Source organism: Rhipicephalus sanguineus, chromosome 1 (assembly GCF_013339695.2).
Source record: "Rhipicephalus sanguineus isolate Rsan-2018 chromosome 1, BIME_Rsan_1.4, whole genome shotgun sequence".
Lineage (NCBI taxonomy): Eukaryota > Metazoa > Arthropoda > Arachnida > Ixodida > Ixodidae > Rhipicephalus > Rhipicephalus sanguineus.
Genome location: NC_051176.1, coordinates 320,407,270 through 320,434,706, shown reverse-complemented (window position 1 = coordinate 320,434,706; position 27,437 = coordinate 320,407,270). Strand labels below are relative to the sequence as shown.

At 46.7% G+C, this 27,437-nt stretch overlaps 2 protein-coding genes across 5 annotated transcripts in view; both read right to left on the bottom strand.

Annotated features, from left to right (window-relative positions):
* Positions 1-27,437, bottom strand: part of LOC119379486 (nucleolysin TIAR) — a 320,162-nt gene that overhangs the window by 73,531 nt on the left and 219,194 nt on the right. For 3 of the 4 annotated variants that reach the window (XM_037648786.2, XM_037648785.2, XM_049411999.1), the window contains one exon: positions 13,861-14,044. In XM_037648786.2, the coding sequence (XP_037504714.1) occupies positions 13,861-14,044 (184 nt within the window). The remainder of the gene's footprint in view (positions 1-13,860; positions 14,045-27,437) is intronic. The other variant, XM_037648787.2, reaches the window with a different exon arrangement.
* LOC119379487 (uncharacterized) lies at positions 14,857-17,328 on the bottom strand. Its single transcript, XM_037648789.2, has one exon. The coding sequence runs from the start codon at positions 16,190-16,192 to the stop codon at positions 14,957-14,959; it is 1,236 nt and encodes a 411-aa protein (XP_037504717.1). The 5' UTR covers positions 16,193-17,328; the 3' UTR covers positions 14,857-14,956.

Genomic DNA, 27,437 nt, shown 5'->3' with positions numbered 1-27,437 from the left:
CACACGTAGCGTGCGTATCAACGTGTGGCGGCTGATAGGAGCGGCAATGCCACCATATTTTCTTGTGCCGTGTTGCTCAGATTGAGAAAATTGCGATGCTGAAAAAAATGTTTGCAGGAAACTAACCTTCATGTTGTTAGGTTTCCTCACGGCCGACGAGAATCAGCAGATCGCTTCGTTGCTCCAGCTACTGCTTATGACTAACGCCGTGTTTACGCTCGCCATTTTTAATATATGCGGCATGTGACAGCATCGGCACTCATCAGAGAACACTCTTTCATGTCATGCTGGAACGAGACAGTTTTCGCGCCGTGTGCTTACAGGCACAGACAAACCCGCTTCGTGTACGAGCTTCAAAGCTGCATCGCGGCTACTCGCGCATGCCTGCGCTGCTGTTGACATTACCTTGTTTATTGCATTGCGATAACAATTGCATGTTAGACAGATACGCTCGTGCGCGTCATTGATTCTCAGCGAACGGACCGATTGTGCTGCAGCATGTTGCTTGTAGTTTGTTTTCGATTGTGGAGTTTAACAAGGTAGCGTTTGGTGGGATGCATTGCGCGCGTATTGCTTCACTATGCGTATTTTTCAAGCATTTCATATGGTATCACTGCCAGATTCAGACGGATGGCCCGGATATCCTGACCGCCCCCCACCCCTTACTTTTTTTTGTTTAATTTATACCCCCAGAAGAGCACATCAGTTGCTCCCAAAAGCTGATCACGCTTCGGAAACGTCCTGTATCCACCCCTGTGTGCTAGCAAATTTTAACAGGTGTTTCAAGTGCGTGGCAATTTTCTTATGAAACTAAAAAAAAATGCTATTCCGGGAAATGTGCTGCATTTGACCGTGGGTGCGCTACCGCTGGTGGTTTCGCAGGCGACGCAAAACTGCCTTCCCGCTACGGGTTGACATTGTAAGGCACCAGTAGGCCCCGAAAGCGACGATGTGCACGAGATTTTGGCGTATCGTGTTATATAGGAACACATGTCGGAAGTATATTCAATAAAACACCAGCTGATCGGCATCTAGTGCTTTGAGACACAGCACTTTCATGTTCACTTTTCACGTGCGTGAGATGCGCAAATATATTACATTTTAATCGTGCAGTAATTTCATACATAACACACGTCGGTGACTAAAGCTGCGAAATATTTTTTATTTAAAAAATACAAACGAGGACAATGCCTTTAATTTAAAATTAGACTCACAATACATCAGCTCGACATAGGCTGTCCATTACGAAAGACGTTTTAAATTGGGTCTTCAGCACTTTCTTTCTGTCATCGCTGTGCTATCCGTGTCGCGCGTTAACGCTTCTTCCCATCCGTCCTATACTACACACATGATATTCGGATAGCTAAGAACACTTTATTCGCTACATTGAAAACAGACAGACCAAATTTGTAACCTAGCACAAAGTTTCATTCTTGACGACTGCAGGCCTACATGTGACTCGCGGTGTCAAACTTGTATTTTCTTCTCGCTATGAGGCCCCCCCTCGAAATTTTTGTGATACATGGTGTTTAACCGAAAATAAATAAGGAAAATAGGCTTTTGTCTCAAATAGTCAAGGCTTTCAGCAAGTCCCCCCCCCCCCCCCCAAAAAAAATTTCCTGGCTACGGGCCTGCCGTCAACAGCTAGGAAATGCCGGTAACGTGTACAGGCCCTTACACACTCGTCTGACGTTCTTATGCCCCGATTGCCCACTATCGAAGCAGATACAAGCAAGAAGTTATAGCAGCGACAGCAATACGATTCGGCCACAAGCCTCCAACATGGCGCCGAATGGGTAGCTTCGTGAAACCTCCGACAGATGGCAGCAATTTTGCATAAGGTCTATACAGTCAACTGCCGATTTTTCTGACATGCTTGAAAATTCGGATGCTTTTGCGGCACAGTCATAGAACGTCCAAAATTTTGGACACTGAAACTCTTCGGACGCCCATCTTTTGGCCTTTCTGCACAAACTGCAGGTCTGAAACAACGAAACAACATTAATTCAAGCCCCCCCCCCTCCCCCCCCAACCCGTGCAGGTTCAAACCGAGATTTGAGAGTCAATCCGTTTGCCGCCGTAGCAGAGTCCGAAAGGCAGCTTTGCCGCAATGCAAAGTGTGATTGGGTGACGCCAATAAAAAATCTGAAGGGGTCATTGGCCCGGCGCAGTGCGGCAATGTCTTTACGGATAAGCACCGGATATGCACAGAAAAGTTATGGCGGCTGGCAGGAAACACGGCAGCACGACTTAATCGCTGACAACCCTTACGATCAGCATCTTCAGCTAACTGCTCGATAGTGCATGGGGTCTAGCGCAATGGTATGGGTACGGTCCCGGGAATATACTGGCTAGTCTGCTGTCTCCGCTGTCCACCACGGCTGCTCGGTGATTGTCACGTGTTATCTCGGGGGTGCTTGCAAAAACGGATCGGGAGAGAGTGAGATGGGACCGTGGTAGGACGGCAAAAACAACAAAGTTTATCATGCGCAAAAAGGTAACATACAGAAAAGAGCGTTAAGAACACTGAACAATCCAACAAAAGCCTATTTACATTTTCCAATAATCTCAGTTCATATCTAGAACTGCAACTTCCTAAACCATGCGTTCTAGCTAGGCTTAGCTACGTCTCCAATTCAGTCTGGCCACTATGCGCCTTGCGACAATCGAACGTTCTTGCAGATCGTCGCGAAGACTCAAAGTTCCCGTTGCGTCAATCTCTCGTCGAGACCGTCGTCGACGTCCTCAGTAGGCCTCCGAGTTCCTCGTCGGTTGCCTTCGTCCAGCCCGCTGCTTGCTCTCGTCGCGTGCGTCCCCAGTAGTCTTCTCCGTCCTCGGTCCGTCGAGGTTAGGCCTAACTGGGCCTTGGTCCCTTGCTTCAGGACTCCACTGGTGACGGGCGTCTCGTTGACTGCACTGTGGTCTGCAGCCGTCCTGCTGAGAAGAGAAGGGCTGCTGGCGATCCCGGAACTGCCGTAGTGAGGCGCGACGTGTCCGGGCAGCCTCGCTTGGAGCCTTCCAAGGTCGACGGCCACTCCCCGGGCCTTGCGTTCCGCCAAATCCAGAACCGAGTACCAGCCGCTTTCGCCGTGGATGCGACGCTTGCTCCTTCCGCGATCTTCTCCGTCCGGCGCCCCACAGCACAGTGCCACGATCATCCTTCGTCGTTCACCATCACGGCTCGGGTCGCATGCCACGAGCCCCTCTCTGGCCAATCCTCTGCGTCGACGTGGCTGGTGCGCGTGCCATCGGGTGACTTTGCTTCTCGCGCACCGTCGCCGCGCTTCCACGTTCGGCACGCGCCTCGTGCCCCTCCTTCACTCATCACAGTGATGCATGCGGCAGTCGCGCTGTGAGCTATCGGAGTTCCTTGAGCAGACGCCCCTCCCGCGATTCCCGCATACGCTCTGTCCCGTGTCATTTCTTGTGATTGTGTTCTCTGGTACCTTAAAAGCAATTATGAACGGGTGGGCTGGCGTAGCCATTTACAACCGTGATTTCGCGTTCGCTTACCTTTTCACGTCGAAGGTCTGCGGTGTTTCCTTTTTTCACAAAAGGTGACACTGTGTACGCATAAGTAATGGTGCCTTATGCCTCCAGTTTGGGCGCCCACCATCTCACTTCCTGGTCGGCTTCCAGCCTGAACTAGGGATGAACCTGTTTGTGCTTTCTCATGCCAACCTGCTGTACATTGACCACTGTACATTGACACTGTATGTTGACGAATCTTCGATACGCTTGTTGGAGGAACACTTAGGCTCTTTCTCAGTGATCTACAATAACATTTGCTAGCAGGCTAGTTGGTGATGCATAGTACAGTAATATCTCGTTAACTCGAACTCGCATATCTCGAAAAATCGGCTAAGTCGAAGTTTTCCGCGGTACCGAACAATTTCCCATAGGTGCAATGTATTTATTGCCCTTTATCTCGAAGTATTTCCGTGCCCACTTTCGGTTATCTCGAAATCTCGACTGAGAATGGAACCAAAACTTCGCCGCCGAACCGTTTCACAAAATACTAGCGGCAAAATGTCATAAGTTTCACAAGGTTCGCGCGAGGCTGCGGCGTTTACGACGAAGTGGACACTGTTCCCGAAAGTCTGAACCTAGCGGCATACCAACTTTGTTGAGCAACCTTGTGTCACGTCATGTGACGCTATAGACGTGCACATAAGCAGGCCCTGCAAAATAGCTCGGGTCGTACACATTTTGTTTACCGTCACAGATGCGATTTCAGCACTTTATTTACGCAAGGCACGTCGCGCGGATTTTTTTGTCGGCTGTGCGATGTGGTGAGGATATCGCCACCAAAGCAAAGCAAGTCACTGATGCTGCAAAGAAAGGTAGCCCTAATCAAAGAAACGGATTCGAGGCTTGAAGTTTCCGGACGTCAAAACGGCGCTGAATGTGTGGCATCGTGCGAGAGGAGCCCCTTCCAGTCACATCGACAGATAAGGCCGATTCTCTGGACTTAGCGGTGGTCTAAACTGACCTAGCCTGCAACATCGGCTGGTTTGACCATTTTCTTAAGCCAAACAACGTGGCGTCACGCACAGTGATCGCGGCAGCGTCGACGCAGCTACTCGAGGGGTGACGACATCCGCCGAAACAAGAAACATGCTTCGCTTGATGCGAAAAAAAATTGAGTGCAGCGGCGCGGACGATCGGCACATGCGATGTGTTAAGCAACTCGAGAAAGCTTTGCTAGGTGCAAGTGTTACTGAGAGGCAGACCAGCCTTAGTCGGTCTCTCTGCACTAAATAAAAAGGCAGTGCCGAAAAACACAGCTGGTTAATAGCGCTGGTATGTCATTATTTTTCTTCAAAACCTTTACAAAGAGCCAGTTTGGCGCTCCTGTTAAGAAACTGGTCAGTAGGGATAACGTTTCTAGATAGAACTGAACTTCCCAATGGAACTTGCCAGACTTTGCTTATCTCGAAATCTGCTTATCTCGAAAACGAGGGGCGACTTTTCAGTGCCGGAAAAAAAAAGAAAAGAACACGAATGTAACACGAGTAAAGCGGGGGGAAAAAAGTACCTTTATTTGCTGCACATGGTAGTGGCAAAGACATCCCAGTTTCCAAGTATAAAGTGAGTTTTGTTCACTCGTCGCTTTCATCGCCATCATCGCCGGTGGCCGAGCCCTCTTTGTCACTTTCTTCCTCCCAGATGAGGTCATCCTCCGTGCCATCCATATAAAGTCGAACCCACTTATAACGATCCCAGATATAACAATCTATCGGTTATAACGACCATATTTTGATGCACTTATGATTTTCCTATGCTACCCATTGAAATTGCGTCCACATATAGCGAACATTTTTCAAAGCCTCCTACTTTTACAACGAACACTTCAGACACGGTCGCAGTAAAAATATGGCGTATACGAAGCGAAAAGAAGTTAAAGAAGGCCTTCTAAAGCACGAGAGGCGCGCGCTCGCGCGTACCCCGGTCCAGTTTACTCGTAACGAAGATACCCGAGATCGGCGAGCACGCGTTGCTTTCGGATGCTATGAGCGAGGTCGCTCGCTTTCCGGTCGTTTCTTCAGTGGCAGAATAGCAGTGGGGAATAAAAAAAAAAAGAAAGAAATAGTAGGCAGCAGGAAGCCTTGCAGTCAGCTTTCGCACGGCAACCTTTCCTGGCGCCGTTCTCTGCAGCTACGACCGCCTACGATGAACCTATGCCTTGGATCGTAAGAATCCATAAAATGCAATAAGCGATGACCGCGATAACTTTTCAGCGCTTAAGTGTTCACTGCGTCGACGTCACAATGTGCCGCAAAATGTCTTTCATCTTTTCGGTAATGGCAGAGACCGGCCGATCAATGATTACGACTTCCGCGCGATTGCAGCGATTCCTTCACGGATAAGCATCAGAAGAGAGCGAAGGCGATGTGGCGGCCGGCGATGAACGTGCCATTACGATTTATCGCCGACAACCTAATCACAGTCATCTGCAGCTATCCTCGGCTGCACGTGTGGCGTAAGCTGTTCGGGGTGACGGCGGTACAAGCAGTACAAGCGCGCAATGCCATTGCCGTTCAAAAGTTCGCTTCCGCCGCGCCGTGCGAAATAAAGTGCGCGTCGCTTCGTGTAAACGAAACTAGCTCGCGGGTGTTGAGCGACACAGGAACAGAGAAATGTTGATGCACTTACAGTGAGCGTATACAGCGTGTTTTATTAGGCGGCAACCCAAGCGCGCCACGCCTGTCATGCAGGGCCGTCAGAGCATCGTGGAGACGTAGAGTGCGCATTGCTTGCAAAATGCTCGTCTTCGCCACGTTGAACGAACCGGCCGCTCGTCGCACCCGTGCACGCTCCGAAGTGAAGCGGGCACAAAGTGCGCACAAATGCGCGTACAAATGCAAGCGGCCCGGCAGTGATGGCATGAGCCGAGTAGACGCAACTAGCCAGGGATGATCGGCTCCACGTAGCGGTACCGCGGTTCAACGAAACGTTGTCGCTTCACTGCAAAGGCGGTTTAATTCACTCGTGCACGCAGCAGGCCTCGCTTCACAACGCGAAAAGGCCTAACTTCTCACCAAAGGAGTTGTTAGTACTTTTCAATAAAAATACGCAGAAAAAAAAAAGCGGCTTGGTCGCTAAATGCATGTTTTTGAGGGCAAGTCCATTTACAACGAACTACTGATATAACGACCAGTTTTCGCAGCACTTTCGAGTTCGTTATAAACGGGTTCGACTGTACTTCGATATACAGCACTTCTTAAACGCGCGAACTATCATGTCATGCGGCAGGCCGTACCAAGCGGCGGACACACACTCGGCAAGCTTCGCGGCGCTAGGTCGCTTTATCCTACTCGTAGGTGTCAAAGCCCGATCTTCTCGCATCCATTCTCCGTACAGCTGCCGCATTCTATCCTTAAATGGTTTGTTCAGGCAGACGTCTAATGGCTGCAGCACGGACGTCACACCTCCGGGAATAACAGCGAGCTGCGTCTGAGTTTCCCGCATCAGCTTCTTCACTTCGGGCGTCAGGTGACTGCGAAATCAGTTGAGAACTAGGATGGAGGCGGGGTGGAGGAGCGCACCTGGCTGTGGGCACCACACAGTCTTGACCCAGTCAAGCATAAGCGGAGTGTCCATCCAACCTTCTTCTTGGCAGCGGACAATCACATACCTGGGGAACAGCTCCTTCGGGATGGTTTTGCGCCGGAAAATGATGTATGGCGGCAACTTGCGCCCATCCGCCAAGCAGGCTAGCATCACAGTTAGCCACGTCTTCTCATTGCCTGTTGTCCTTATGCGAACTTGGGGGGCACCTGTTTCGCTGACATCCTTGACATAGGCATGTCCAAGAAAACGGGAGTCTGGTCCGCGTTGCAAATGTGCCCCAACGGCAATTGCAACGAGCGGCGCAGGTCGAGCACATAGCGCTGAAACTCCACTAGCTTCGCTTCGCAATCTGCTGGTAGCTTCTGCCTCATCGACGTTGTTCGCCGGAGGGAAAATCCATTTCTTCGCATGAACTTTTGTGCCCATCCCCGTGAAGCCTTAAAGTTCTCCCACGGGATCCCCATCTCTCGAGCTACGTCTCGGGCTTTCCACTCAGCCAGCTCAACGTTGACCCCCAATAGGCGATTTCGCTGCTCAATCACAAACTCCGCCACATTTTTTTTCGAGTTCTGTGTGACGGCCACAACGAGGTCCACGGAAGCCTTTTCGGCCGGGCTCACTCTTGAAGAGCGCTTCACGCTGGAGCCTCCATCCACGGATAGTAGATTCCGCCACACCTAGCCGTCGAGCCGCGGCTGAGTTCCCGATTTCCTCAGCCATCAGTATTGCACTTCTCTTAAAGCGGGCATCGTACTGAAATCGTCGCGCTGCCATTTGCTCGAGCCGAAGTCACGGAAGCACAAAGGAAATGAACCGCCCGCAAAACACGTTGCGAACAATAGGATTGGATTGGATTCGATGTTGCCAGCGTGCATATGTTGCCAGCACAAGGTTGAAAGATCGCTAGGTTTGTCGTAGCCATTTTAAGGAACCAGTGGGGCGGCACCGCCAAGGCACGATTTGAGGTGCTTCGATAACGCGGACCCCCAAATCACTTCAGAGAGATTTTGAAAAAAACTCGCGTTACATTCGAGTAAATACGGTAGTTCATAGGTAAAAACAGCACAAACGAAACACAAGGAAGACACGGGACAGAGTGCTCTAGCACTTTGTCCACAGCTAGACACGGTGACCTAGCTGTCTTATCTCCTTCAATTCTTTAATGAAGACACGTGTGCTCGCTCCCCGCTTGCTCAAGGGAAACCTATCCCGGAACACGTGAAAAGCCGAACGAAAAAGAAAGGCGTAAAGCAGTGCGAGTCCGTCATGTGTGTTGACCGTTTAGGAAACGTGATAATTCAAGTACCTTGCACTATGCCCCACGAAAGTAAAAGTAGCAAACTTAAGAAAGCAGCGCAAAACAAGTGCAGTGGGCGAGCAGTCGAGGAAATGAGATTGAACGACACGTCTGGTTGAGCGTTTTTTGTGCTGCGAACATGCCCTTCGTGTGCACACGAAACAATGATAAACAAAACAAAGCATTTGCGGTAGTACAATATCATTTCCTTCTGTGTCGTGTACGACAGCAAAGATCGTAATTATCGTCTACTGTTTTTTGCAATGCACATTTCGCACTCATTCCCGCCTGCAGAAGTGTTATTAAAGAACGAAACTATAACGTTTTAAAGGGACCGTCAACCGATTTTTCTCGACCCAGTTTTTTACAGCGCGACAGGAAGCTTACCCTTCGTAGCGTTTGTAGCTGCAGTGGTTTATCCTAAAAGCACGTAGTTATTTTATAAGCAGTATTTTTCGATCTGAAAGGCTCCAAACACGCATGAAGGCTTGCTCCAACAACGCTGAGAATTGATAGCAATGCCGCTAGTCCTTGTGAAAGCTGTCGTTATTCTGCTTTCACAGAAGTTACTGTAGCTATGCTTAACCACCTTTATTTCGAGCTTTCCAACCATTTTTGAAAATAGCAAGCTGTTACAATGAGATGATGTGGCTTTATACACCTTCTCAGTATTTGCACAGCGTTGTGTGCGCTTGCGCCCAAGGTTGCCAGCGCCTGTGTCATGGATGGTTTGTCCCGGCATGGGATCATTACGCCAAGCGAAGGCAGCGCCACTTTGTTGCATACAACTGACGCAGGCCTATATGTACATTTTTATGGAGTAATGCCTATTAATATAAAGAAATGAACAATATTTCAGTACTAACAGAAAAGTCATCGAATGCATACACCATCAATGGTCACGTGACCGGCTTCATCGGACCATTTATGATTTTGCCGCCAGAGGCGCCAAAGGTCATTTTTGGCGACTTTCAATGAAGAAATAAAAATATAAATTCACCTCTCACGAGATAAACAGGGTTGGTTTGAGTCAATGCGAAGGACAATCTTTCCATCAGTGCAGTCATCTCATTTCATGTTCTGGGCAGTTGTCGGTCCCTTTAGGGCAGATGCTACTCGAAAAATGCAAGTTTTTTTTTTTTTTTTTTCAAAATTACATATTTTTTTGTTTTCACTTGTTTTCTCTCTACTTTCATGTAAAAAAAAAATCATGATTGTATTTAAACTGGAAATAGGTTGAAACCACTTCTAAAGAGCACAGGGTGGCTACTAAAAACTAAAAAGAGCTCATTGTCCAGAGTCCCCTGGAAAACACCACCTGGCTGCTTGACACTGCATTTCCCATGAGGAATTCACCTAAGCCACATGTTCAAAATAACCATGATTCGCAAGCTCTCATGATGGAAAATATTTAGCTTGGACATCACGTTTTTGGTACTTCTGATGGCCAGATCGGAACGAAATTTTTCCCAAACATTCCTTAAGGTGTGAAGAGAGCAATTATGTCCTTCAAAACCTGATATCACTTATATAATTATTACAAACTTAGGGTAAGCAATTAGTATTGGCTGAGCATTTTGAGACTTCTCATATTATAATTTTTCTTGTTCATTAATATGTCTTATACACACTTTCTACTTAGTTATTTGCATTCTACAGTTAATGTTGAGCAATATGAGCCATTAATGGCTCTTAACCATAAAAGTTTAGTGACAGAAAAAGTGTGCACAAAAAGAGCTATATTTTACATATTGTCATGGTACAAAATAAAAACTATGCAACTTACTATAAAACTGATTACATATTTATTATTAGCATAAAAAACTATGTAAACAGCTAAAATTTCATTGCCCTAGGCTACAGATTAAAGAAACTTTTTTTTTCGAGTTGCATCTCGGAGACCTAAAGTCCCTAGATTTTTCGCTTTTACTTAAGTACCGACAACTGCCTCCTTTCACGGCCCTCTCTCACGCACAGCTGGCGTCCGATCAACACCCTCTAGACTCTAAGGCCGAAGCGCTCTCCGCATTCGAAGTGCTGACGTCACCAAGTGGAGGCGGCCACGACAGCGGGAATCCGGTTTCCCCCGTTCCCGGTGGCCCGCTCAAACGCGGATGGATACAAGTCGAAACACGTGTCACTGGTCGTCATTAAGAAAGTTATCAAGCAAATCAGCCTATCACAATAACCTGGAATCAATGCTGTGTGCAATAAGACAAAAATGGATGTTCTAGGCCCATTTGAACAAAAGTTATGGTATGTTGAACATTCCCAGCTTGATCCCAGTTTGACCGAGCTCGACATCGCTGACTTGCCAAGTGTTCAACGTACTATAACTTTTGTTCAAGTGGGCCTAGAACATCCATTCTTGTTTTACTGCAAACAGTATTCATTCCAGCTTATTGTGATATGCTGATTTGCTTTATAACTTTTGCAATTTATAAGTAAATCTTGCTCCCAACAATATACATGAAATATTTGATATTTTGAAAACAGCATAGTGTACTAGAAAAATAATTGCATATTTGAAATCAGGACATAAAAATACGTAAGCTGCGAAAGTTTCATAAAAATGTACTCAAAAACAAAGAAATATGTCTCCGAAGCAGGGTCCCCCCTTAAGAGAGGAGCCAAAAAACGAAACGAAACGCAAATCATGAGAGCCAACGCAACTTTCTATTTTATATTTTCGAACCTCGCAGCAAGTACTCTTGAAAGGAAAAGGTCCCACACGTCGGTTCTTCGGCTGATACACCTGTTTGTGATTGCACTTTGTGCCAAGCTTCTGCTACAATTGTCTCAAGCAATGGCAGGAACATTTTATTTGTCACATTGTTATATTGTCCGACAGTAAGTAGACCTAATAAGCTAGCATTTGAGCAAAGTATTATGAACTTCGCTTATTGTGGGGAAAAAAAAAAAACATATTTTGATGTCTGTAGTGCACTGTCTCATTTTGAGAATAGCATTGCATTTTCTTCTCTCCGTAACAGATCGAGAACCAACCTTTGCAATTCAGATACAGTAAAAGCTCGTTAATTCGGATTTCTAGGGACCGGAAAAAATGTCCGAATTAACCGAATGGCCGAAATAAACACAATAAATGCACGAGTTTTTTCAACATACCTTTACTTAACAAAGTAATCGCGGATGCTTGTTTGTTTTCGAGCAGAAATTCGCGCGGACACAATTTTTCTGAGCCCTTCAAGGTGCTCAGCAGCTTGAATGATGTCTGCAGTACCGCAAAAGTTTCACCCGTCATCCACGCTTTTCGGTTGGCACGGTAATCCACGGGAAGATTGTTGATGTTCTTAAAGCAGCGTGGCCTTTGAACCTTTCCGATAATGAGAAGCGGAAAGCGCTCTGTTCCCGTCACGTTGGGGGATAAAAGTACGGTTACTCGTTCCTTGCTTCTTGCCGCCGATTGAAGGATCCCCTTTCATCACTCTTCATCACTTCTTGTTGGGAGAGCCCGTTATTTTCAGAGCACGCAAAATTTCTACTTTGGTGGTGAAGTCCTTGGCCTCGTACTTGGGCCGCTTCGCCGGCGTTGCCATCGGCGGAGAGTGCCGTCGCACGAGAACTCAGCACAAAAGCACCAGCAACGATCAAGCTAAAGGAGCCGTACTGAAACGTTCCTCGATAAATCGGCGATCAACGATGCAGCACACCAACGGGAAACAAAGCAACAAAACCCACACGCGAAAAAAAGGCATTCGACCAGTCTCAATCCAAGCCAAGTCGATAATTGATGTCCATGGCGATGCTGCGTTTGAGCTTCACTTTTGTTCCGAATTGTCCTTTTTTCGTTCTTGAGCCTCGCCAGAGGCCCGAAAGTCGCCGAATTATCCGATTTGCGGTCAAATCTGTCCAAAATAACGAGCGCCCAGTCTCATAGAGTGATGGCGTATATTTACAGGGACCAGATGACGTGTCCGAATTAACCGATTTTCCGAATTAACGAGAGTCGAATTAACGAGCTTTTACTGTACTTAGCGCAGTAAATATAATTGAAACAATGTTTGCATTCTCAGAATTCTTTACGCGTGGAAAAACTGATGACACAAAAGATTGGTGCCTTCGTGAGAACAAATTAACAGTATTTACATTATGATGGCAGCCTTGTGATAACAGTAACTCCTAAATACAAAAGAAAAAAAGCTCAGAATCTTCTGCCCTTTGGTTTTGCTTTGGGCAACCATGTACTCTTAAATGAGTGGCTGGCTCCGCCCCTGATCTTAGTGTGATTATGACGGTTTTCCGAAGAGAAACAATGATTATTGCAATGCTTGGTCGGTTCAAGACATTCCAGCCTCTGCCCACACGAACAAAACGAAAATGAGTAGTTCATGCGGGAGCATAAAATTAAAACGCCAGACACTATGCGCCACCGACTCCTCCTGCGCAGCCAGCGCTGGCCTTGCACGTGCTCCGATAGATTCCAGCGCCCCCGTGCATGCATCAGCGGCGCGGACACGGCCTTGCGTGGGGACGGCACGGAGATGGGAAACTAGCCAGTATATTCTGGGGACAGTAGTATGGGTACTGCACGCATTTAATAGGCAATAACCTAAACGCGTCACACTGCCATCCATGCTGCCTCTTGGTGCGAGACCACTAAGTGTGCCGCTCAGACTCGGCTTCATGAACAAAAGCAGCTCGCCATCACCGCGCCCCTGTGCGGTCAGGAACGGCAAATGCATGCGTACGATATAACAAGCGCCCCAGCAGTGACAGCGTGACCTTTGTAGACAACGTGTCGTCCGCTCTTCCACCTCGGCCGTTGTGTTCTGCATCATCGTTTTTAAATGCTCCATGAAAGAGAGCTGCAACTTTTTTTTTCGCACTTTGCTGGTATCAGCGGCGCTCATCACGAGACGCAAGCTTGCAACTGGCGGTTGGCATGTAGGTGAGTGGGGTTCGCAGCAGGTACCGAATGTGTTCACGAGAGCCTGGGCGTGCGCCAAAATGCCTTACAAGTGTACTGGCAGACACTGAAGCTGTTTCGGATGTGGCTGTGGTGATTTCACTGGTTGAGCGGTATAGAAAAGTTTGAATTTGTTCTTCCGGACGTTGACAGTAGCATCCTCAATTTTAGAAGCACATTAGAAGCATTTAAGAAAGAAAAATAATTAGAGCCTAAATGGTTTTCTAAAAATAAAACGGCATATAATGATGATGAAAATCTTCTGGCGATAACAAAAATACCCTATTTTTCCTAAATGCTTTTGTCACACTTGGTTTAATGCCATTTCTGTAAACTTGAAATAGCTCAGAAGTGAACACAACGATTGTTTTGTTAAAAAAGAAAAGAATTCTGAGATGGTCAATGGCACAAGTTGAGACAGTTGGCAGAAAATGACAAAAAAAGCCAGCAAATATCATAAAAAAATGCGCTTGACAAGCAGAGAATGCTGGCGCAAGATGAACAGACTCAGATTGGTGGCAGAGAATGCATTCCACCAGTCTGCAAGGTGAAGGGTGATCACCCCGGCGGAAGGGTTGCGCTGCTCTGGCCAGGAGGGATGCTTGTCTCCTGGACTCACTTGAGGCTGCTGCTGGTTGTTGGGGTCAGTGGCCTCCTTGCCCCAGGAACACTTGACTGTCTGGCCATTGACATCCGAATTGTGTGTGGCCACGATGGCGTGTGTTGCAGCCTCTTTTGTACCAAACCTGCGCATCAAGCAAAGGGACCGCATTTTCATTCTCCTAAATGGTGATAACAAGATCAACAATGATTTGCAAAACGTTTTCATGGGCTAGTTGGTTCACGACTTCCGAAGAAAAAATTGTAGCGCAAAACAACACAAGGACAGACAACGAACACGGGACTGGCGCCAACTTCAGTTGGAAGTTAGCGCCAGTACCGTGTTCCTTGTCTGTTCTTGTGTTGTTTTAGGCTACAATTTCTTCAGAAGTCAAAAATGTTGAATGTAACATTTACGAGGAGGTTGCTTTTTAAGGGGAGACGCTCCTCGAAAAAGTTTTTTTTTTATTTCTAGTAATAGAGACTTGAAAAGTTTGTTATTAGTATAGTTTTTCATGCAGATTTCAAATATGCAATCATTTTTTGTGTAGCTGCTATAGTTCTTGAGTTATGCCATACACAATAGCAAAAAGTTACATTTTTTGCGGGCACTCTTTTATGTACTAAACTTTCAGTAAAAGCACTGTGTCTGATCTTATTTGACTCTTGGTAGATTGAAAAGTGCAAATATCTATCTAGATATGTCACAGAAATGTTGGAACCAAGAAAAAAAAAATTGTATTGAATGACTAATTATTTTCAATCTCCCTTGAAACAATAAGCTAATATTTTCACAACTAATGCTGGTAGGCATTGCAATTTAGAGTAGATATTTGCATTCTGCATGTGTTGAAGAATATGTGTGCCAAGTTTCGTTACTATACAATGAATATAAGTTTCTAAAAGGCTGCCCGGAAAACGTGAAACTGTCAGAAAAAATGAAAATGAGAAAAACAAGTTCGAAAGTTCGCAAAGTTGGCATTTATTAGGAAATCATTCTTTTTGCATCAAATTGGGGCACAATGAAAAGTACCTTGCACTGAATGCACTGCAAGTGTCTAGAAGTCCCCTGCACCATAGCTTGGTCCTTCACGGCTCTTGCGGTCAGTGTCCTCAACACGAGCTCTCTTCGCTGTGTTGCGACGGTGTGCCCTCGCTCCTGCAGTATGCTTCAGGTTCATCTTCCTGATGCGCATGACGTCACAGTGGTCACCATGTGTAGCCAGATCTTGTGAGGGGAGAATTCCAATGCCTTCGAGCACTTTTTCAAAGCCCCTGTGGCCTTCGTTGTACCAGAGTACAGCGAGAGCGGTGGCTGTCTCCACAGTTGTTCTGGAGGCAAACTTTGTTTTTGGACATAGCAGCCAAATCTTGCTGTTCAGCGATTCGGCTGCATTCTGTGTCTTGCCATGAAGGCACCGAATAAGGAGTTTCTTCTCTGTAAGACGCATGTAGATAGGCATAATTGCCAATCCTTGAGCCTTCGTCAACAGTGGGGTGTGGCGTGGTGCAGGCTCCCCCAGTGCTTCTGCACGCTTGTGCTTGCACCACGAATTTGGTCCTGCGGGGCAAAAGTTGTGGCTACTGGCACCATCACTAGAACAGCAATGAAAGTACGATGCCCATATGGCAGTGTACATATTTCGGACACTGTCCTTGTTGCTCGTGATGGCGATCTTGTAACATGTTTGTAGCTTTATTATTGTCGTATCTTTCAGTTTTTCTCCTCGTGGCAGTGGCGTTGCCAATTTTCGTAGGGCAGTTCCCAAGCGCTTTGCAACGTGGTTCGTGCACTCTTCTTTGTCAATGGGGGTGTCACAGTATACGTTTGCCTCGCAGACTGCAGTGAAGGCCTTGCTGTCACCATCACTTAGGAAGCTGGTGAATCGCAGTGGAGTTTCATAAGACAAGGTCCTCTGCCATATATTGACAGCTGCCGCAGGTTCCATTGCGTGGGATGAGCAGTCAGTGTTTTTTTGGCAAACTGGAAGATGAAAAGCTCGCCATATCTCTTCATCCTCCCCAAGGTCCCTGTGTATACTGCAAGCATGGCAGTAGTTCGAAAGAACTTCAAAATCGAGGCAGAGCCCCGTGTCCAGGGACACGACTGTGCCCACTCCATTGTGACTTTTATGACCTCTTTTCTGCCAGGTGCCATCAAACATGACTGGCACATCGCTGCCGCCGACTGCGTCCTTCGTGATGTTTCGTGCCTGGTGCAAGTTTTTGCTCACTGCCGTCATCGCCGCACCATGGAGCTTCTTGGAAATGCCGGTGAATGTCTTGTGATGCATCGGGCTCGGCAGACCGAGAATCGCACAAAATCGTGAAAGTTGGTCGTGGCCTGCGCCTATAGCGCGTGCTGCCAGAACTGCCTTCACGTTTACAGCAAAGCTGTCACGCGAGCTGCCGCTGTCAAAACGAGCGCTCGTCCCTTGGTCCCCGGCCGAAGCAGTACGTCTCGACGTGTGCGTGAACGAAAGTGCAGATTCAGGGCAATCAGAATTTTGACAGCACAGTTCAAGGAATGCCGAAAGTCCTTTGCGCTTTCCAGCTGCCTCTCGCACGCCGAGCTTCCGTTCGCGGCAGGTTGGGCATTGCGCACCCGCCACAAGTGCCGTCAGCGCATCGATTTCACAAAGCAGCGTGTTCGCAGTAGCAGCATCTACCGGTCTACGTTCACTCTCGAAGAATCTTCCTTTGGGATGCACTCACGAATTCCACGGCAGCGGCTATTTCACAACCACTGTCGCGGGGTTCGGTGACGGTGTTAGGCCTATCCGAAGTCGGAGCGTCGGGGCGTTGGTCGGGGGCGACATCGTCGTTCGCTGTCGCTTTGCGAAGCGTCCGACGCCGTTTCCCTCGATACTTGTGGCGAGTTCTGAACTTTCGATTATCTGAACTGCACTTCTTCGGGCTTGCCATGACGCAAAAATGCAGAGAAACGCAGAACAACTCGATCGCGACGTCCGAGGCTTCGCACTTTTGCCGGAGAGATAGAAGGGGGGAGGAGCGTGGAGCGCACCGCCGTCCAATGGCGGCCTCGCGCTGCGTGCCGCGATATTCAAAACGCGTGACGTACGCGTTGTTTTTCTCGTTTTTTGTTTATTCTGCGTGAAGGCACGAGACTGGCTACTAGTGGATTGTGAAGGATACGGCCTTCGCAGCATGCGTGCACGATTGCAAATGGCGGCCAACGCGTCGTTTTCGCGACAGGACGACGCGAACTTCGCCGTTTTTCGCGATTTTCGCGCATTTCTCGCGTCACCGCTGCCCACTTGGAAGCATTTTTTGATAATTTCTCGTGCGAATTTCAGCTTGATATTTACAGAAGTAATAGATTATAGTCCAAGAATGCCAATACAGCTGGAAAAAAAAAAAGCGAAAATTTTCCGGAAAACCCCGACTTTTCGACCCGCGTCTCCCCTTAAGACCACACGAATGGGGCATACTGATGTAAAAAGAGCTTTGAGGCAAGTTCTACACTCCAGGCATTTTGTCTGTCACATGATAAGATGCTTTACTGTGTGCATCAGATTCCTTGTGGCATGCCCCGCAGTGTACGCTTCTGCACCACAGGTATCCAATTAGTCAGGAGTGCATCATTCGTCCTGGAATTTGTGTTCACCATGTGAATGTGGCTCTTGCACAGTGGCCTCTAAACTTAATATTGACTGTTGTGAAACTTCAAGGCAACCACTCATCGACTACAACAGTGGAAGGTGAGGTATAGTACTTAGAGAGGATTATTAAAGCACCCGTGTCAAGGAATCATTAAAAAATATGCAGTGCAGCTGTAAGAGAAAGAGGCATTCTAAAGGTCTCTAAATAACATATTCTGGCAATTCACACCGAAATACTGCTACAGATCTCGAGCTCCAGACGAAGGTTGCAGAGGTTATCAGGGAGCTGCGCTCATGTAATGATTGCTACCGGTGACTTCAGAGCAGGGCGTCGGAACGAAATGTTTTTCGTTTCGGTTTTACTTTCCTTCAATCGCAAAAAGTTCCGTTTCGTTTATGTTCCGGAACGAAAAAAAAAAAAAATGTTCCGCAATGGTTCGTAACGTTTTTTTTTTTTGTATACAAAATAAATTGAAGTTAAGGTAATCGTAAAAAACATTTGATATGGGATGTAGTTACTTGCCCTCCTTTTAAGAAAGTGGGAGAGGTGTAAAACATGTTCTTCCCACGTTCTTCAGAGGAGCGGAAGTACTGTAAAAACCGGAATATAGGTCGAACCCCCCACTTCCAACTACTGAAAATCGAAAAAAAAAAAAAAAAAAAGTACATGGAATAGCCAAAGTGTCAGAAGGCACGTGCCTTTACCGTGTAACAAATGCAATTTAAAATGGTGGAACAGTGAAAATGCTATTTATTTACAGTCAACTGCCGATTTTTCGGACTCCCTAGGGACCGCGAAATCGTCTGAAAAATCGGGCAGTCCGAAAAAACAAATTCATGCTTTTTTATTCTGCTCAAGTGGCCAAATCGCCACAGCCACGTCCGAAATAGCTTTAATGCCTCCCAGTGCAATTAATAGGCATTTTGGTGCGTGCCCAGGCCCTCGCAAATACATTCGGTACCTGCCAACCGCCACTTTTGCATCTCGTGATCAGCGCGGCTGATAACAGCAAAGCGCGGAATAGATTACGGCTATCTCGCATGAAGCATTTGTAAACGATGACGCGGAACACAAAGACTGTGGCGGAAGAGTGGACGACACGTCCGGCTTTCCCCGATGCATGTGTGCATGCAAATATGCCAACACACATCGCCGAATCACCGCCGATACGCAGCATTTGCTGCCGTGTGAAGCCGATCGTTTCTAGTTGTGTGAAGCACATCGTCAGCTGAGCTGACGCTGTCACTTTACTGTTGCTGTATCGCAAGCACGCATTTATCATGAAAGGGTTCATGATGCGCACTTAGTTCCTGACCGCACACGGACGGGGCAATGGCGAGCTGGTTTCGTCCGCGAAGGCAACGCGTCTACGCGGCGCACTTAGCGGTCTCGCACAAAGAGGCAGCAGGAATGGCGGCGCGGCGCATTTGGGTTCTCGCCTATTAAATGCGTGCAGTACGCATGCAACTACGCTAGGCCACGTGCACTACCGAGCAGTTAACTGAAGATGCTTATCGTAAGGGTTGTCAGCGATTAAGCCGTACTGGCGCGTTTGCCAACTGCCGCCATCACGCCTCCGTGCATTTCCGCTGCTTATCCGTAACATTGCCGCACGGCGCTGCGACAGCAGCCCCTTTGAATTTCTGGTCTGCTTCACCCCATAACGCTTCGGCATTGCGGCAAAGCTGACTTTCGGACTCTGCTACTGTCTCAAACAAATCGACTCGCGAAAGCGCTGGTTCGAACCTACGAGATAATAGACGCGGCAGAGGTGGGGGCTTCAAATAATGCCTTTTGGACCTGCAATTTGGGCAGAAAGACCGAAAAATCGGACGCGGAATAGCTTCAGCGTCCGAAATTTTGGACGTTTTAATACATTGACGTCTATGGGGCTGGTGACGGTGCAGCAAAAGCGTCCGAATTTTCGAGCATGTCCAGAAAATCGGCAGTTGACTGTACATGTAAGTTCCACATGGCAGAAAGCCAGAAGATGGGCTCAAGCATTATCTTGGTAAAACGTCACAACCGTGTTGACAGCATTAATTTGGATGCACTTTGAGGTCACCGGTAGCAAACACAACGCGAGCACGGCTCCCCGTTAAACTGTGCTACCTTCGTTTCTGCCTCTAAATACGCTGCAGTCTGGCACTGAAACAGTTTTTTTTCTGATCGCTGCGTGTTGTCATGTGATCCTTCAGCTTCCGCCAGTAGCGAATGCTTCTGTGGTGAACTCGATCTGCCCGCTGATCATAGCCATACGTGCGGAGCCACCCCGCTGGCATCGCAGGAAGCAACAAAGAAACAGTATCCAGCGAGATTGGAAGAGCGAGTGCAAAGATAAACTTTCAGTTATTGTTTGCGACTCACGGCTCCGGCTGGCTCCCGCTTGCGTTCATGTGCGCTAGCATCTCAACACACCTCTCACGCAATGCAGACCAGATTTTTTCGTTTCTTGGTGCCTTCGCGAACTCGATCTCTGTTTTCTTGAACGCTACGGTGAACTGCCCAGTGGCCGACAACAAGAAAAAAAGCACCTCGGAGCCCAAACAGATTCACAAGACAACAACAAAAACGCAAAATGCTATCGCCCACGGCACAAGGCTGGTGGTATACAAAGCGATGCCAATGATAAGACGGGGGTCAACTTTTTAGGGCTGTTTTCTGAAAAAAAATTTGACCTATATTCCAGTTTTTACGGTAACTGTACCAAGAATTCCTACCAACTAGCATAAACAAGTATATGCTTCAAAGTCATAGTATTTATTTTCTCATAAGTCAATTACGATTTTTTAGCGGGCTCAATGCTTTGTGTCAAGGGAGTGAGACTATCTCAGAAGCAGCATGTCATTGAGTATACTCTCTGATGTGCGAGAGGGCTGTTCTGATAAAAAAATCACCAGGCCTGCTCAGAACATGCAGCACAGTCACAGCGAAAGCTGGAAGAGTGGCCTTTTTAGAGCCCGTTGTAGACTCTCTTGGGGCAACTAATACAAGTACAGACGGGTCCACTGTTAAAGGGAACACTTGCCTGCAGGGTCTGTCCGGATTTGGCTCTCCTGCAAGAGCATAGTCGCTTAGACTTGCATAAAAATACTGGTGGTTGACAGTTATGACTACTTTTGACAGACATATGCCGTGCACAAACAATCTTTCCACAACCACTTGCCGTTAGGGGGCCAACAATATGAAAGGTGCTCATTTGAGTGTTCCCTTTAACAGTGGACCGTAGTGTACATATGCAATGTACCCACTATGCCATAAATCACCACAATTTTTCTAAAGTAACGAAGCAGCCGCTATGCCATTTTTCATCATTCTTGGGATAATCATGGTACTCGCTACACATCTCTAACGCATTGTATGCACTTTGTGCTGTGACTGATGATGAACAATTTTAGCTGAGCCCTTTGTAACGGGTTGGAAGCATTCAACGACCGACTTGCTGCGCAATTCGCATGGTGTGATGCCGGCTTGTTATTTTACTCTTCTGCTACGCTATATTACCTATATGTTAACACGATTCCTTGACCGACATGACGCCTGTATAGAGTATTTTTGCGAACGAGTTACAAGCCCCAGAGTGGGACTGTGATGGAATACTCGACTGCCCCGCAAAGGGCACAGGTTAAAATCCCATCCAATCCTAGAAATGCGATGCTGATTTCATTTTAAATGCAGAGCATTTTTTAGCGAACCCAAGGCAATTTGAGAATTTCAATCTATCTAGCCGCCTACGTCTGGCTGCTCTCGATCATGATCGCCTCCTTAGCTTGGTGTAGACCAAAATAGGCATGGGAGAGTAGGAGGGTTTGGCGAATATGACTGTCTGGTCATGACATGAATAACATGAAAGTCCTGTCGCGTACGTCGTCATACCCGTACCTGTCGCGTACGTCAAACGCAAGTCCACTTGCGTTAGTATAAACATCTCTGGTTGCCACTATTTTCGTTGTTCGGACAATTTCAACATATCTTTGCTTTTGAATTTCTGCCTAAGCTATGTGCTAATACTGTACCCTGAGATATGCATAGTTGCTCGCGTTGCATGACCTCAGTTGTTCCGGATTAGCAAGTTTTCTCGTGAACCGAAAAACGATTGACAAATTTCGGTTTCACTCCGGAACGAAATAATAGATAACGTTTCGGTTAAGTTTTTGTTCCGGTCAAAAATATAGTTTTCTTTTTTTTCATTTTTCGTTCCGTTCCAACACTCTGCTTCAGAGTGCATCTAAATTAGAACTGTCACAATGGTTGCGACGTCTTATCAAGATAATGCTCGAGCCCATCTTTTGGGTTTCTGCCATGTGGAACTTGTGAGTAAACACACATTTAAATAAATGACGTTTCCACTGTGCACGACTAAATAATGATAATAACTGTCAGGGTAAATCCACGATATGAGGGATGCCGTAGTAGAAATGGGCTCCCGAAATTTCAACCACCCGGAGATCCCATGTGCACCGACATCGCACAGCCCCTAGCATTTAACCTCCATTGAAATGCGGCTTGTGCGCCAGGATTCGATCCCTAACCTTCCAGTCAGCAAAATAACGGCTCTGTTGCAATAAAAATAACACCACAGGTGCAAGAGATATCATGGGTGATTCCACGTAAGATCGAACAGTCGATGGCTGGTCGACCTCTCAAATTTATTTCAAAATTTTATATATTATTGCCTGATGAGTGGAAAGAAGAGATCCGCAATTTGTTTTGCCGCCAAAAATTTTTTTGAAGCACAGGAAATCAATAATGACGAAGAGGTGGAGTGGAGTGCTCATCCGCTCTGCTGTTTTGGCCAACTTTCGTTATGAATTGCACACAATATATTAAAGTTAGGTAGCTGAAATTTCTTTAACTAAATATATGCATGTTTTTGCTTCTGCTCAAGTATTTTTAGTTTTGATGTGTAGTGTAGATGTTTTTATAAAAAACCTCAAAACTGGACCAGGAAACGTTATTTTCTTTACTTTGAAGGTCTTTATCTCGAAAAATCCTTGTAGCAGAGCGACAAAAATTGCGCATTACATTCTTCGCATGCTTATCTACCACACTGCCGAATCTTATGTTTATATAACTTTTCAGTAAAGAGATATGATCGGGCTAAGTTGAAGAAAACACTGGACAATGAAAACTTCTGACGACAATTAAAAAAAAAAAACCCACTTTTTATATTTCTTAAACTTTGTCCACTTATTCTCCTCCACATCAGCTTTCAGAATCATTGAAAACATGTTGCATAATGTCGTTGCACTAATAGTTACGACCCCTCCAATGAGACCCTTAGGCAAGGATTGGCAATTCCGACTTCTTGCCCAGCAAGTGTATAAAATGCAGGCAGGATTGAATTGCTTTTTATTAAAAGGCCAGCAGGTACCGAAAAAGGTGTCGCCGGCACTGAGGACGTTAATTTTGAAATTATTTCGTCACTGCAGCGGCCACGAGCGCGGGGCTACCGAGCAGGCGCGCGTTGTAAGAGACGGCGCAGTGAGAGCTCGTTTTCGCGTCCTCAGACCGACTGAGTTCGAAACAGATGTCATGCGTGACGAAACAGACCTTCAAAGTAAAGAAAGTAACGTTTCCTGGGCCAATTTTGAGGTTTTTTATAAAAAACATCTACACTACACATCAAAACTAAAAATATCTGAGCAGAAGCAAAAATATGCATATATTTAGGTAAAGAAGTTTCAGCTGCCTAACTTTATAATATATTTTGTGCAATTCATAACGAAAGTTGGCCAAAGCAGCAGAGCGGATGAGCGCTCCACTCCACCTCTTCGTCATTATTGATTTTCTGTGCTTCGAAAAAATTTTTGGCAGCAAAACAAATTGCGGATCTCTTCTTTCCACTCATCAGGCAATAATATATAAAATTTTGAAATAAATTTGAGAGGTCGACCAGCCATCGATTGTTCTATCTTACGTGGAATCACCCTCATATTTTCTTTTGAGCCGAGCCGCTGTTTGCAAAGAATATGAAATACAAGGATGCTCCGTTGATTTGTTTGATATTGCTCGTGCATGCCATGCGCAGTTCCATTCCATAATTTTATAAGCTCTGTAGTCAAATACAGCCCGAGAACTAAGTGGCAAACACCATTACCATGCCTTCCAACAAACGGCTTTGATCGTTTGTCATGACGTTGTGGTATGCTTGCCATTAGCGTTTACATGGTCTGCATTATTTGCATCCAAGTTCGCTTGTAGATTTAATGTACCAAAGCAAATCATGCCATGAAAAACACAGCAATGGAGGACTGCGATCAATTCAGGCCACTTGGGCTTCTTTGAAGTGCACGGACGTTGCACAGAAGGGCCCCTAGCATTTTTCCTCCTTCTATAGGCGACCACTGCAGCTGCGATCGAACTCGCGTCTTTTGAGCTGGCAGCTGGGCACTGTAACTCAGTAGTGCGAATGCCTTCCAGCATTTCGGAGCAGATAAAATCTGCTTTGGAGCAGCTACCCGTATTTAGAGCAGGCACAGGTTTTTTCATGAAACACACAGAGGAAGAAAATTTAGCCCTTTTTTTTAGTTTAATGTTCCCTCAGTTTCAGGGGTGGAAGCATGCTTGAGTGTTTTGGAGCAGCTCAGGGAGCAGGAATAATGCTGTTTTGGGGAAGCTTTGGAGTACCGAAATTTGTGTTTTGGAGCAATGCAAGTCAGTTTTGGAGCAAAATTCTAGGGTCAAACATCATTGTTGTTTAATTTTTTTTATTTTTGGTAAACACAAGAAATTCCAACGATTTTAGAAAACATTCAATACTCATGAACAAACCACACTTAACAGATATGATATATACAGTAGAACCCCGCTGATACGTTTTTGACGGGACCGTAGGAAATAAACGTAAGAGACGGGAAACGTAAGAGCCGAAAAACAGGAAAAACGGCAAAATATTTACTGGTAAAGAATTTTATTTCAATTCTTACGAGCAGCACGAAAATTGGAGTGCTCAGCCGCGATCTAGTCGATGGATAGAAACGCGGAGCTTAGGACGGCCTCATCCACAGAAATGTAATCAACGTATGTGATTTCTTTAACACCAACAGCTGTAGCCATGAAAGAACTAAGCACATGCAATCACGACCGGCGCGGCGAGTCCGACCGCAAACCGCACGCACGACCATGCGAGCTCCAACCAGCTCGAACTCCTCCCGTTCTCCGACAAATAACGATGATGATGATGAGTCTACGCCAACGCGATGGCAGAAGTGAATGCCAATCTCAAAGGCCTTGCTTTCGCAAGCCATTACGTCATACACGCCATGTTTGTGCAATACAAATATCAAAGGCTATGCTTTTGTCAATAGTAAATGCCAATCTCGAAGGCCTTGCTTTCGCGCGCAGTTACGTCATAGACGCCATCTTTGCAATTTGAATCTCGAAGGCCATGCTTTTGTTTGCATCAACTGAAAGATTCTGTTGCTTGCGCCTCTCATGCGACTAATATTACGGTCAAACGAGGCCAAGCTGCGTGAAAATGCACCATGGCCGCTCTCTTTAGTAGTCACTCGGTCGGCTCCGAGCGCACTTCGCGACGTATCATACGGGAACGGTCCGACAGTTATGACGTAACAGCGGGGTTCCCAATACATTGTATCCTATGGGAGCTATGCCGGGACCGGCGGAAAACGACGTAACAGCCGGGAAAACGCAGGAGTGAGGAACGTAACAGCGGGGTTCCACTGTGTGTGTGTGTGTGTGTGTATATATATATATATATATATATATATATATATATATATATATATACACACACACACACACACGCGCGCGCGCGTTATCATTATGACATCACAGCCGTGGTAGAGCAATGACTCAGTAAAACGAGATAAGCGATGTTTTGAATAGCTACACTTGACTAGACTGACGAATGAAAAACGTTCATGCTAATGAACGTTTTTCAGCAGCGGCGTTTTCGCGCCGTGTTTGCCGGGTTGCTACGTTTTCGTCAAAAGCCTACGCCGGCTTCAAAAAGTTCCTTCAAAATGAGCGGAGGTCAGCGCCGTCTGGAGGCATTGGAAGAAACCAAAGAAGCACGCGTCTGCACCCCAAACTCAGCTTGTCGGACGAGCGGGCGATGAGCCGCGTGAGGCGCTTTCTTTTCTACTTCGAGTAGGAAGACGCGGCGGCGCAATTTTGAGATGGCGTTCGTCAAAATGACGCGCGCGACCCTCCGACCACGCGTCAGTCGCGCATGAAATCAAGCCATTCGGGACGCAACGGCGCGATTTCGCGAAGGCGTAAAAAAAAAAAAAAAAACGCGCGTAAATCGTGCCAAAAAATTGCGCCATGCGGTTCCCTCTTTTCCCTTCAAGTTCCCTTCCAAGATTTGTCAATAATTGGTGTCGGTTATATGCACGCAAATATGGTACTTGAGGTGCGATGATACCTAGATTTCGCAAGCGCACAATTTGCATCCCGTGGTTCTGTTTTCGTACCATGTCACATTAGTCTTTTGAGTATTAAACGTTCCAAGTGTATCTTGTTCTTTTTTTGTATATTGCTTCACTCGCCACCTCATGTACCAAACCACACACAGCAACGGCGGCAAGCGGCATGTCATGTTGCGCAGCGGATGGTACGAGCTACAGCGTAACCTCTAAGGGCCTGTGTGCAATGCAGAAAATTCTGCACATGGAGAGGCACGCTCTCACTAAAAAAAAAAAAATGAGTTTCGGAAATGGTCCAACCGACTTACACAAACCGAAGCCCTGTGAGTGGTTTCGCGGTTTGTAGTGGCTTCATTGACCGCAAACGGATAAAACAAAATTTTCTTTCTCACGCAGACTTACGACACAAAATCCATCTTACACACTCAGCTATACAGCAGTTTCCTTAATGCAAAGTTTCTAAATACTGGTCGCGCGTTTACGTCCGCGGCGGCTGCTCGCACTATCCTCATGGCTTTACATCAAATTAAGTATTCGCAGTAAATAGAACCTTTTCGACCATTATGAAGCATCAACGCAGTTACTTTTGTTCATGTTCGCAATCCCAGGCCACGATGACAGCAACCGCCTCGTGCGCGCAGCGCGCCAAAAAACTCCGTTGCTGCCGGCGTCACAATCGAAATATGGCCGCACAACTCACTTTCTTAGCTAGCTCCGATACAGACTCGCTAGCTTTTTTGCGCCTTCGACAATGTCACGAGAGCGCGCCAAGTGATGTGATGATTATATAAGCTCGCATAGGCGTGCCATGACATGGATGACAGCGGCACATGAAGGCACCAAACGTAGCCTCGGTGATCGGCTACGGCAGCGCACCAAAGCCCATCGCGGAGGCCGTGCACCAAAGACTGCTTGGGAGCAGTTTGGGCGCAGTAATGCGTTTTGGAGCAGGATGGCGCAGCAGAAGCGGATTGGCGCAGCGTGGCGCAAATGGCGCAGCGCTTCCACCCCTGCAGTTTACATAATCATTTCTACATAGGCACCAAGCCCACAAAATAAGCACAAAAAAAAGCAAAAGTAGGATTATGTACAGAGGGTGGTGATACAAAATAGTGAAGGACATTGCACCAACAATCTGGCTGCAGCATGAAAAACTGTTCATAGCAACACACACATATATATACATACACACACACCGTAAAATTCTGAGCAAGCCCCCCCCCCCCCCCCCCCCTCCACGAAACATGCCCCGGCAACAGTGGCCTGCCACATCCAGTTGACAAAAAAAGTTTCCATGGTTTTTTCTACAAATAGCGTTTTTTTTTTTTGGTGGTCTTGCTGGCTGCCATGAATCCAATCCAGTCAAATGCAATCCTGCTTTGCACTGCAGCCCGATTGCTTTGCGCATGCTTCGCGCCATTTGTTGCTTTGTGTTTGCGGTGAGACGTCAGCTATGCCTATGCAGTCCTACACAGTGGCGAAGAAAATCGAGGTTATTCGATGGCATCGAGAAGACGGAAAG

Bases quoted from the DNA above. Each gene is read 5' to 3' on its own strand.
- LOC119379487 (XM_037648789.2), bottom strand. From the start codon at position 16,192: ATGCATCACAAGACATTCACCGGCATTTCCAAGAAGCTCCATGGTGCG.